Consider the following 12,500-nt stretch of genomic DNA (forward strand, 5'->3'; position numbering starts at 1 on the left):
CAGTCTGTGAGGAGGAGGAGGAGGAGGAGGGGGAGGGGGAGGAGGAGGAGGAAGTGGAGGAGGAGGGGGAGGGGGAGGGAGGAGGAGGAGGAAGAAGGGGGGGAGGAGGGAGGAGGAGGAAGTGGAGGAGGAGGCAGAAGAGGGGGAGGGAGGAGGAGGCAGAAGAGGGGGAGGGAGGAGGAGGAGGAAGTGGAGGAGGAGGGGGAGGGGGAGGAGGAGGAGAGAAAGGATGAGGATGAGGAGGAAGAAGAGGGGAGGAGGGAAAAGGATGAGGAAGAAGAGGGAGGGAGGAAGAGGAGGGGGGGGGGAGGAGGAGGAGGAAGTGGAGGAGGAGGAGAGAAAAGGAGGAGGAGGAGGAGGAGGAGGAGAGAAAGGATGCGTGGGAGTAGGAGGAAGTGGAGGGAGGGGGAGGGAGGAGGAGGAAGAAGAGGGGGAGGAGGAGGAGGAGGAGAAGGAGGAGGAGGAGGAGGAGAGGAGAGGAGGGGGAGGAGGAGGAAAAGGATGTGGAGGATGAGGAAGAAGAGGGAGGGAGGAGGAGGAAGTGGGGGAGGAGGGGGAGGGGGAGGGGAGGAGGAAAAGGATGTGGAGGAGGAGGAAAGGGAAGGGGAGAAGAAGAGGGGGAGGAGGAGGAGGAGGTGGAGGAAGTGAGTGGAGGAGGAGGAAGAGGAGCAGATGGAGGAAGGACGAGGAAGAGGAAGTGGTGGTGGTGGAGGAGGAGGAAGAAGAGGAGAGGGAGGAGGAAAGGAAGGAGGAGGGAGGAGGAAGTGGTGGTGGAGGAGGAGGAAGAAGAGGAGAGGGAGGAGGAGGAAGAAGAAGAGGGAGGAGGAAAGGAAGGAGGAGGAGGAGGAAGTGGTGGTGGTGGAGGAGGAGGAAGAAGAGGAGAGGGAGGAAAGGAAGGAGGAGGAGGAGGAAGTGGTGGTGGTGAAGGAGGAGGAGGAGGAAGTGGTGGTGGTGAAGGAGGAGGAGGAGGAAGTGGTGGTGGTGAAGGAGGAGGAAGAATAGGAAAAAGAAGAGCAGGAGGAGGAGAGGTACGAGAAGAGGGAGAGGAAAAATGCAAATCAATAACTTCAATTATCACCATTACTATCATTATCATATTTCATTTATACCTTCGCGTCTAATTTTTCATTACTTTTATAACCTCTCTAGCTTATAATTCATCACTTTTCCAGTAATGAGTTTGTAATTCATCATTCACAAATCATCGTAGTTATCGTTGTCATTACTAATAAAAAAAAAAACATTACATGTAATTAAGCTAAATTACTAGTTTTAATTCATGTTTTTTTTTACGTCGTTTGGTGTTATTTCTATGAAAAAACATCACTGTTTTTTCCATAAAACATCAACTTCTATCCCACCACTTTTATTCAATTAAATTCGTCTTTTTTATTCTTTCTTTCTTCCATGCACAAGCCATCCTTTTTTCTCCCGCCATTTTTTATTCCTCAAAAGCCAATCGTACCAAAAATATTTCTCTATTTATCTATATACCTATTCTTTTATGTTTTTTTTTAATGTATCTATCTATGCATTTATTTATTTATTCATTAATTTATGTATTTATTAATATATTCATTTATGTATGTATTTATCTATCTATCTATTTATTTCTAATATTTTTCCTTCTCTTTTTTATCACAACCTCCTTACCGTTTCTCCCACCAGAGTTTGTTGAGCTCGCCGTCATCTAATTATCTATCTATTCATCTAATTATTTATCTATTCATCTATGTATGTGTTTATCTATCTATCTATTTATTCCCATTATCTTTCCTTCTCTTTTATCACAACCATCCCTTGCCGTTTCTCCCACCAGAGTTTGTTGAGTTCGCCGTTATCTATTTATTTATCTATTCATCTATTTATTTATCTATTCATCTATGTATGTGTTTATTTATCTATTTATTCCCATTATCTTTCCTTCTCTCTTTTATCACAACCATCCCTTACCGTTTCTCCCACCAGAGTTTGTTGAGCTCGTCGTTATCTAATTATTTATCTATTCATCTATGTATGTATTTATCATCTATGTATGTATTTATCTATCTATCTATTTATTCCCATTATCTTTCCTTCTCTTTTATCACAACCATCCCTTACCGTTTCTCCCACCAGAGTTTGTTGAGTTCGCCGTTATCTAATTATTTATCTATTCACCTAATTATTTATCTATTCATCTATGTATGTATTTATCTATCTATCTATTTATTTCCATTATCTTTCCTTCTCTTTTATCACAACCATCCCTTGCCGTTTCTCCCACCAGAGTTTGTTAAGTTCGTCGTCATCTAATTATCTATCTATTCACCTAATTATTTATCTATTCATCTATGTATGTATTTATCTATCTATCTATTTATTTCCATTATCTTTCCTTCTCTTTTATCACAACCATCCCTTACCGTTTCTCCCACCAGAGTTTGTTGAGTTCGCCGTCATCTAATTATCTATCTATTCATCTAATTATTTATCTATTCATCTATGTATGTGTTTATCTATCTATCTATTCATTTCCATTACCTTTCCTTCTCTTTTATCACAACCATCCCTTACCGTTTCTCCCACCAGAGTTTGTTGAGTTCGCCCTCATCTAATTATTTATCTATTCACCTAATTATTTATCTATTCATCTATGTATGTATTTATCTATCTATCTATTTATTTCCATTATCTTTCCTTCTCTTTTATCACAACCATCCCTTACCGTTTCTCCCACCAGAGTTTGTTGAGCTCGTCGTTATCTAATTATTTATCTATTCATCTATGTATGTATTTATCATCTATGTATGTATTTATCTATCTATCTATTTATTCCCATTATCTTTCCTTCTCTTTTATCACAACCATCCCTTACCGTTTCTCCCACCAGAGTTTGTTGAGTTCGCCGTTATCTATTTATTTATCTATTCATCTATTTATTTATCTATTCATCTATATATGTGTTTATTTATCTATTTATTCCCATTATCTTTCCTTCTCTTTTATCACAACCATCCCTTACCGTTTCTCCCACCAGAGTTTGTTGAGTTCGCCGTTCTCGTTGTTGTCTGCGAACACTTCCCACCTGTACTTGTCCAAGATGTAGGCGTAGGGCAGGAACGCTACCTGGAAGAAGGGAGAGGGAAAATTGATGATGAGGGAGGTGGTGGTGGTAGTGGAGGAGGAGGAGGAGGAGGAGGAGGAGGAGGAGGAGGAGGGAGGGAGGAGAGGGAGGGAGGGAGGGAGGGAGGGAGGGAGGGAGGGAGGGGGGAGGAAGGGAGGGGGGGAGGGAGGGAGGAGGAGGGAGGGGGAGGGGAGGAGGAGGGAGGAGGAGGAGGAGGAGGGAGGAGGGAGGGAGGAGGGAGGGAGGGAGGGAGGGAGGGAGGAGGGAGGGAGGGGGAGGGGAGGGAGGGGAGAGGGGGAGGGGGAGGAGGGAGGAGGAGGAGAGGAGGAGGAGGAGCAGGAGGGAGCAGGAGGAGAGGAGAGGAGGAGCAGGGAGAAGGAGGAGGGAGGAAGAGGAGGAGGAGGAGGAGGAGGAGAGGAGGAGGAGGAGGGAAGAAGGAGGAGGAGGAGGGAGGAGGAGGAGGAGGAGGAGGAGCAGAGGGAGGAGGAGGTGTTAGTGATAGAGGAGGAGGTGGTGCTGGTGGTGGAAGCGGAGGAGAAGGAGGTTATGGAAGTGGAGGAGGAGGTGGTGGTGGTGGTGGAAGTGGAGGTGGTAGTGGTGGTGGAAGTGAAGGAGGAGGAGGAGGAAGAGAAGGGGAAGAAGGGGGAGACAGCAGGTGAGGAGAAATTCATAAAAGTGGACATTGAATTCATGAAGAAAAAAAAAAGTTAACATGGATTTCATAAGTGGATGACGAATTCATAAAAGTGGATTTGCAGTCTACAAGAGGATATGGAATTCATGCACGCATTAAAGTGGATTTCGGGTGGAATTCAGAACCTGAAGTGGATGAGCAACTGAAGTTTGTCTCAAGAAATCATAAGAGTTAAGACCAATATTCAATTCAATATTTTCAACATCAGAAAAGGCCAAAAAAAAAACACATGAATGATACTAATGAATTCTGTAGCGAAATATTTGCTTTGTTGCCAAACCCAAAAGAATGATTTTCTTACGTGGTAACAATAAATTATGAAAATGAATAAAATAATAATAACAAATATACTTTTTCTACATAATGATGAAAAAATAATAACAAAAACACATTTATTTACGTCACTTTTTTCTACATGATAATAAAAAATGATAAAAAAAAAAAAAATTACCTTACGTGTTAACGACAAATAAACAACAGAGGTGCCATAATAACAAATAGAAAGAAAAGATAATAAGAGAGAAGAATGAAAAAAAAAAGAATAAGCCCGTGACCCACCTTCGCCAGCGCCGTTTTCATAAGGAAGTTGATGTCCTCCTCCGGGTACGGCATCTCAGTCGTAGTCTCTGGGGCCTCCGTGGTGTCTGCGCTCGCCTCGCTGGAGCTCTCGGAGACGGCGGAGCTAGAGGTGGAGCTTGAGGAGACGGCGGCGCTAGAGGTGGAGCTTGAGGAACTTGCTCTAGCTCCCTGGTCCTCCTCGTTGGCTGCCGTCAAGAATCTGTCCGGTGGCGGCTGGGCGGAGGAGGAGGAGCTGTCTGGAGGGGAGGAGCTTGGTGGCTCGGCAGTTGTCGAGCTCATGGCCGCGGTGGTGAGGCTGTAGGTTCCGTTGGTGAGGCGGTCGGCGATGAGCTGGAGGTGAGCTGGCGTGGTCACGGAGAGGGCGATGGTGTCTCCGATGGCCTCGTGGAAACCTGGGGGTGAGAGGTCAGGTCAGGCGAGGTCATGTCGAACTTTCTTTCTCTCTCTGACACACACACACTTACTCTCTTTCTTTCTTTCTTCTCCCCCCCCTCTCTCTCTCTCTCTTTCTTCTCTCCCCCTCTCTCTCTCTCTCTCTTTCTTTCTTCTCCCCCCCTCTCTCTTTCTTCTCCCCCCCTCTCTCTCTCTCTCTCTTTCTTTCTTCTCCCCCCCTCTCTCTTTATCTCCCAGACCACAAACACACACACAAGCACTCTCTCTTTCTTTCTTCTGCCCCCCCTCTCTCTCTCTCTCTTTCTCCCCCCTCTCTTTTTCTCTCCCAGACCACAAACACACACACAAGCACTCTCTCTCTCTCTCTTACTCCCCCCCTCTCTCTCTCTCTCTATCTCCCCCCCCTCTCTCTCTATCTCCCCAATCTCTCTCTCTATTCCACCCACCCCCTCTCTCTCTTCCACCCTCTCCCCCTCTATCTCTCTCACTCACAGCCACCCACCACCCCCGCCCAACCACACATGGCCTCCCACCAACCTACCCACACACACAGCCAGCCACCGTCCCCACACACACCCACGGCCAGCCACCGTCCCCACCCCCCCACACCCACACCCACAGCCAGCCACCGTCCCCACCCACACACACAGCCAGCCACCGTCCTCACCCACACCCACAGCCACAGCTAGCCACCGTCCCCACCCACACACACACACCCACAGCCACCCACCGTCCCCACCCACACCCACACCCACAGCCAGCCACCGTCCCCACCCACCCACACAGCCAGCCACCCTCCCCACCCACACACCCACCCACCCCCACAGCCACAGCCAGCCACCGTCCTCACCCACACCCACACCCACAGCCAGCCACCGTCCTCACCCACACACCCACACCCACAGCCAGCCACCGTCCCCACCCACACACACAGCCAGCCACCGTCCCCACCCACCCACACCCACACCCACAGCCAGCCACCGTCCCCACCCACACACACACCCACACCCACCCACACACACACCCACACGCGCTCTCCTCACCAGGGTTCGCCCCGTCCCTGAAGACCAGGGGGCGGTCCTCGATGGGCTCGCTGTACGCCATCTGGTACTGGGTGTGGCCCATCTCGTGGTGGATGACAATGAAGTCCTCCTGGTTCTTGTTGGTGCACATCTTGATCCTGTGATGGGGGGGGGGGGGGGGAGGGGAGGAGGAGTGAGGGGCGTTATTGTTGTTCTTTGTTGAGGTTGTTGTTGTTGTTGTTTTTTTCCGTGGTCGTTATTATTTTATTTTGTATATTTTTTTGTCTTTCTTTTTTCGTTTTTTTTTGTTTCTATCTTTCAATTTTTTTGTTTATGTTTTTTTCTCTTCCTTTCGCTTTGTGTCTTTCTTTTATTTTTCTTTCTCTTTTTTTTTCTCTCCCTCCCTCCTATCCCCCAACCCATCCCCCTCTAACCAACCCACCAACCCACCTGAACCTCCCTTCCTCCTATCCCCCAACCCAAGCCCCCCTCTAACCAACCCACCCCCCCTCTAACCAACCCACCAACCCACCTGAACCTCCCTTCCTCCTATCCCCCAACCCACCCCCTCTAACCACCAACCCACCTGAACCTCCCTTCCTCCTATCCCCCAACCCAACCCCCCTCTAACCAACCCACCAACCCACCTGAACCTCCCTTCCTCCTATCCCCCAACCCAACCCCCCTCTAACCAACCCACCCCCCTCTAACCAACCCACCAACCCACCTGAACCTCCCTTCCTCCTATCCCCCAACCCAACCCCCCTCTAACCAACCCACCCCCCTCTAACCAACCCACCAACCCACCTGAACCTCCCTTCCTCCTATCCCCCAACCCACCCCCTCTAACCAACCCACCAACCCACCTGAACCTCCCTTCCTCCTATCCCCCAACCCACCCCCCTCTAACCAACCCACCAACCCACCTGAACCTCCCTTCCTCCTATCCCCCAACCCAACCCCCCTCTAACCAACCCACCCCCCTCTAACCAACCCACCAACCCACCTGAACCTCCCTTCCTCCTATCCCCCAACCCACCCCCCTCTAACCAACCCACCAACCCACCTGAACCTCCCTTCCTCCTATCCCCCAACCCACCCCCTCTAACCAACCCACCAACCCACCTGAACCTCCCTTCCTCCTATCCCCCAACCCACCCCCTCTAACCAACCCACCAACCCACCTGAACCTCCCTTCCTCCTATCCCCCAACCCACCCCCCTCTAACCAACCCACCTGAACCTCCCTTCCTCCTATCCCCCAACCCAACCCCCCTCTAACCAACCCACCAACCCACCTGAACCTCCCTTCCTCCTATCCCCCAACCCAACCCCCCTCTAACCAACCCACCAACCCACCTGAACCTCCCTTCCTCCTATCCCCCAACCCAACCCCCCTCTAACCAACCCACCCCCCTCTAACCAACCCACCAACCCACCTGAACCTCCCTTCCTCCTATCCCCCAACCCAACCCCCCTCTAACCAACCCACCAACCCACCTGAACCTCCCTTCCTCCTATCCCCCAACCCACCCCCCCTCCTAACCAACCCACCAACCCACCTGAACCTCCCTTCCTCCTATCCCCCAACCCACCCCCCTCCCCTCTAACCAACCCACCAACCCACCTGAACCTCCCTTCCTCCTATCCCCCAACCCAACCCCCCTCTAACCAACCCACCAACCCACCTGAACCTCCCTTCCTCCTATCCCCCAACCCAACCCCCCTCTAACCAACCCACCAACCCACCTGAACCTCCCTTCCTCCTATCCCCCAACCCACCCCCTCTAACCAACCCACCAACCCACCTGAACCTCCCTTCCTCCTATCCCCCAACCCACCCCCCTCTAACCAACCCACCAACCCACCTGAACCTCCCTTCCTCCTATCCCCCAACCCAACCCCCCTCTAACCAACCCACCCCCCTCTAACCAACCCACCAACCCACCTGAACCTCCCTTCCTCCTATCCCCCAACCCAACCCCCCTCTAACCAACCCACCAACCCACCTGAACCTCCCTTCCTCCTATCCCCCAACCCAACCCCCCTCTAACCAACCCACCAACCCACCTGAACCTCCCTTCCTCCTATCCCCCAACCCACCCCCTCTAACCAACCCACCCCCCTCTAACCAACCCACCAACCCACCTGAACCTCCCTTCCTCCTATCCCCCAACCCAACCCCCCTCTAACCAACCCACCCCCCTCTAACCGACCCACCAACCCACCTGAACCTCCCTTCCTCCTATCCCCCAACCCAACCCCTCTAACCAACCCACCTGAACCTCCCTCCCTCCTATCCCCCAACCCAACCCCCCTCTAACCAACCCACCAACCCACCTGAACCTCCCTTCCTCCTATCCCCCAACCCACCCCCTCTAACCAACCCACCAACCCACCTGAACCTCCCTTCCTCCTATCCCCCAACCCAACCCCCCTCTAACCAACCCACCAACCCACCTGAACCTCCCTTCCTCCTATCCCCCAACCCAACCCCCCCTCTAACCAACCCACCAACCCACCTGAACCTCCCTTCCTCCTATCCCCCAACCCAACCCCCCTCTAACCAACCCACCAACCCACCTGAACCTCCCTTCCTCCTATCCCCCAACCCAACCCCCTCTAACCAACCCACCAACCCACCTGAACCTCCCTTCCTCCTATCCCCCAACCCAACCCACCCCCTCTAACCAACCCACCAACCCACCTGAACCTCCCTTCCTCCTATCCCCCAACCCAACCCCCCTCTAACCAACCCACCCCCCTCTAACCAACCCACCAACCCACCTGAACCTCCCTTCCTCCTATCCCCCAACCCACCCCCCTCTAACCAACCCACCAACCCACCTGAACCTCCCTTCCTCCTATCCCCCAACCCAACCCCCCTCTAACCAACCCACCCCCCTCTAACCAACCCACCAACCCACCTGAACCTCCCTTCCTCCTATCCCCCAACCCAACCCCCCTCTAACCAACCCACCAACCCACCTGAACCTCCCTTCCTCCTATCCCCCAACCCAACCCCCCTCTAACCAACCCACCCCCCTCTAACCAACCCACCAACCCACCTGAACCTCCCTTCCTCCTATCCCCCAACCCACCCCCCTCTAACCAACCCACCAACCCACCTGAACCTCCCTTCCTCCTATCCCCCAACCCAACCCCCCTCTAACCAACCCACCCCCCTCTAACCAACCCACCAACCCACCTGAACCTCCCTTCCTCCTATCCCCCAACCCAACCCCCCTCTAACCAACCCACCCCCCTCTAACCAACCCACCAACCCACCTGAACCTCCCTTCCTCCTATCCCCCAACCCACCCCCCTCTAACCAACCCACCAACCCACCTGAACCTCCCTTCCTCCTATCCCCCAACCCAACCCCCCTCTAACCAACCCACCAACCCACCTGAACCTCCCTTCCTCCTATCCCCCAACCCAACCCCCCTCTAACCAACCCACCAACCCCCTCTAACCAACCCACCAACCCCACCTGAACCTCCCTTCCTCCTATCCCCCAACCCAACCCCCTCTAACCAACCCACCCCCCTCTAACCAACCCACCAACCCACCTGAACCTCCCTTCCTCCTATCCCCCAACCCAACCCCCTCTAACCAACCCACCCCCTCTAACCAACCCACCAACCCACCTGAACCTCCCTTCCTCCTATCCCCCAACCCAACCCCCCTCTAACCAACCCACCAACCCACCTGAACCTCCCTTCCTCCTATCCCCCAACCCACCCCCTCCTAACCAACCCACCTGAACCTCCCTTCCTCCTATCCCCCAACCCACCCCCTCTAACCAACCCACCAACCCACCTGAACCTCCCTTCCTCCTATCCCCCAACCCAACCCCCCTCTAACCAACCCACCCCCCTCTAACCAACCCACCCCCCTCTAACCAACCCACCAACCCACCTGAACCTCCCTTCCTCCTATCCCCCAACCCCCACCCCCTCTAACCAACCCACCAACCCACCTGAACCTCCCTCCCTCCTATCCCCCAACCCACCCCCCTCTAACCAACCCACCAACCCACCTGAACCTCCCTTCCTCCTATCCCCCAACCCAACCCCCCTCTAACCAACCCACCCCCCTCTAACCAACCCACCAACCCACCTGAACCTCCCTTCCTCCTGGGGGTTGACGGTGTCGTAGAAGTCCCAGGCGGAGGCGTGGCAGATGGCCTTCCTGGGCGCCTCGGGTTCCCTGAAGAGCGAATTGTTCCAGAAGTCTTCGGTCATTGGGAAAAGGTTGATGCTCGTGAAGAATTGCTGGGCGAGCTCGAACATCTCCTCCTCGCGGTCGATCTGCGGGACGGGACAAGGGTGAGGAGGCTGAGGGAGTGGTTCCTCTTTCGCGGGGTAGAGAGGGTGAGCGGAGGACAACAGCGAAGAAAAAGAAGAAGAAGAAGAAGAAGAAGAAGAAGAAGAAGAAGAAGAAGAAGAAGAAGAAGAAGAAGAAGAAGAAGAAGAAGAAGAAGAAGAAAAAAAAAAAAATATATATATATACATATATATATGTATATATAATTCTTTTTTTTCATATATATATTTTTTCCTTTCCTTTCCTTTTTTTCTCTCTTTTTTCTTCTTTTCTTTTTTCTTTTTTCTTTTTCTCGCGGTCGATCTCAGGGAGAGAAAAAAGGGATAGTGAGAAGGATGGAAGAAGGATAGTGAGGATTCTCTTGAGGATCGTAGGGGTCGAAGGGGGGGGGGGAGGAAAGCTTAAAGACGAGGATAATAAATATGGTGATGAAGACAGTGAAGCTGAGGGTGTAGTGGGAATAATGGTTTGTTTATCTATACATCTCTTTGCCCGATGTTTTATCTGCTGACCCATCTATTTTTGCCGTATCTTTATCTATTGATTCACTTATACATTCTTCAGCAAAGACGTAGGAAGATAATGTATGAAAATGGCAAAAAAAAAAAAAAAAAAAAAAAAAAAAGCCTTACGTTTTCTTCAAGAATGGCATCCAGGTTGGGAATTGGCGTGTCATACGGTTTCACAATGTCGTAGATATTTTCCCAGCTCTGGCCCCACATGTTACCTGTGGACGTGATGAAAGATTAATAATCATTACAAAGGGGGACGTAAAATACCACTGAGTCTCGGCTTAGTATAGCTGATCAAAGGTTTCTTTTGCGTTTGCTACGGTTAGCCCTTAAATCCTTTCCGTTTTCTGTGAGTTATGGATAGCTTATGAAATATCTCCAAAGATATAAGTAGCAAGTTTTTCTTATTCATAAACTCAAATTTCAACGATTTCTCAAATATCCCATGGACACTAAAAATGCCTACAACCATTAAAAAAAAAAAAAAATCTTAGTGCGACATGCAATCAAAATTTAACAGAGTTAGCCCTAAAAAAATTCCACTTTTCAGGGGTAACTAACCTACGAGATGAGCCGGTATAACATCCGCATCACTGTCAATTTCTTCGTAGTAATCTTTGAGTTTGTAAAGGACATAAGCGTGGAGCTTCTGGTAGAGCCCTTGTGTTTGGTTCCACAGGTCCTCGATATCTTGTTTGAAGTCATCTTGGGTGTAATTCTCAGATAAAATGTTGTAAGGTTCCAACCACATCAGACCGGCGTCATCGAATTCTGTTTAAGAAAAAAAAAATGACGTTTCGGTTGATGTAACAATTCGATGTGAGGGAGAAGTAGAGATAGATAGATAGATGTAGGGAGAAAGGGAAAAAGAAAAGGAGACGGATGAAAGAGAGCGAAAGAGAGGGAGAAAGAGACAATGAGTATGACAATGGAAGGGAGAGAATGAGAGATGACTTTGAGAGAGAGAGAGAGAGAGAGAAGAGAAGAGGAGAGAGTGAGAGAGAGAGAGAGAGAGAGAGAGAGAGAGAGAGAGAGAGAGAGAGAGAGAGAGAGAGAGAGAGAGAGAGATGAATAAAAAAACTGGAATAGGACAAAAAGAACAGAATAAAAACACAATAAAAAGACTAAGCCCAGAAAATACCAGAGAAGAGAAAACGAGCTAAGAGATAAACAAGCCAAAGAAAACGACCGGTAAAGAAAACACGGGGTAACTAAACTAAAAAGGCCTCACTCACCGTTTAGCTCCGCAGCCTTGTTCTGCAGTGTGATATACTTCGTGTAATTTTCTTTTATGGGTTTCCCAGAAACCTCTCTCCACTCTTCCCAATAATATTTCAGTTCTTCGTAGTCTCGGTTTACTGCCATCACCGTCTCAACTGGGAAGAAAAGACAGAAATAGAGTATGATGTGTATATGTATGGACACGAGTGTGTGTGTGTGTGTGTGTGTGTGTGTGTGTGTGTGTGTGTGTGTGTGTGTGTGTGTGTGTGTGTGTGTGTGTGTGTGTGTGTGTGTGTGTGTGTGTGTGTGCGTGAATATATATTTCTATATATAGATATATGTATGAATGTATGTATATAATGTATATATATGTATAATAATGATAATGATAATAATGATAGTAAAAATAATGAATACAATAAAGAATAGTAGCAATAATAATGATAATACTAATAACAATAATAGTAATTATAGTAAAAAGAATAATACGATCAATCATAACAATGAAATATGGGAATTTTAGCCGAATCCATCATTTATGTACAATTCAATCCCCCCACCCCCCAAAAAAATAAAAGTATTAATAAAAAAGTGATAAAATATTAATAAAAAGAATAAAGAATCGATAAAAAATAATAAAGTATT

General features: G+C 49.6%; 1 protein-coding gene across 1 annotated transcript in view; it reads right to left on the reverse strand.

Moving 5' to 3' along the window:
- The window catches only part of LOC113827588 (angiotensin-converting enzyme-like), a gene marked incomplete in the record, with an annotated part of 69,865 nt that overhangs the window by 6,038 nt on the left and 51,327 nt on the right, over window positions 1-12,500 (reverse strand). Inside the window, 8 exon segments of the mRNA XM_070117746.1 lie at window positions 1-4; window positions 3,005-3,108; window positions 4,359-4,771; window positions 5,816-5,952; window positions 9,916-10,106; window positions 10,755-10,849; window positions 11,196-11,405; window positions 11,870-12,010. The exon segment at window positions 1-4 is cut by the window's left edge and continues 98 nt beyond it. Coding sequence (XP_069973847.1) covers window positions 1-4; window positions 3,005-3,108; window positions 4,359-4,771; window positions 5,816-5,952; window positions 9,916-10,106; window positions 10,755-10,849; window positions 11,196-11,405; window positions 11,870-12,010 — 1,295 coding nt within the window.

This window comes from Penaeus vannamei, chromosome 41, assembly GCF_042767895.1.
Source record: "Penaeus vannamei isolate JL-2024 chromosome 41, ASM4276789v1, whole genome shotgun sequence".
NCBI lineage: Eukaryota > Metazoa > Arthropoda > Malacostraca > Decapoda > Penaeidae > Penaeus > Penaeus vannamei.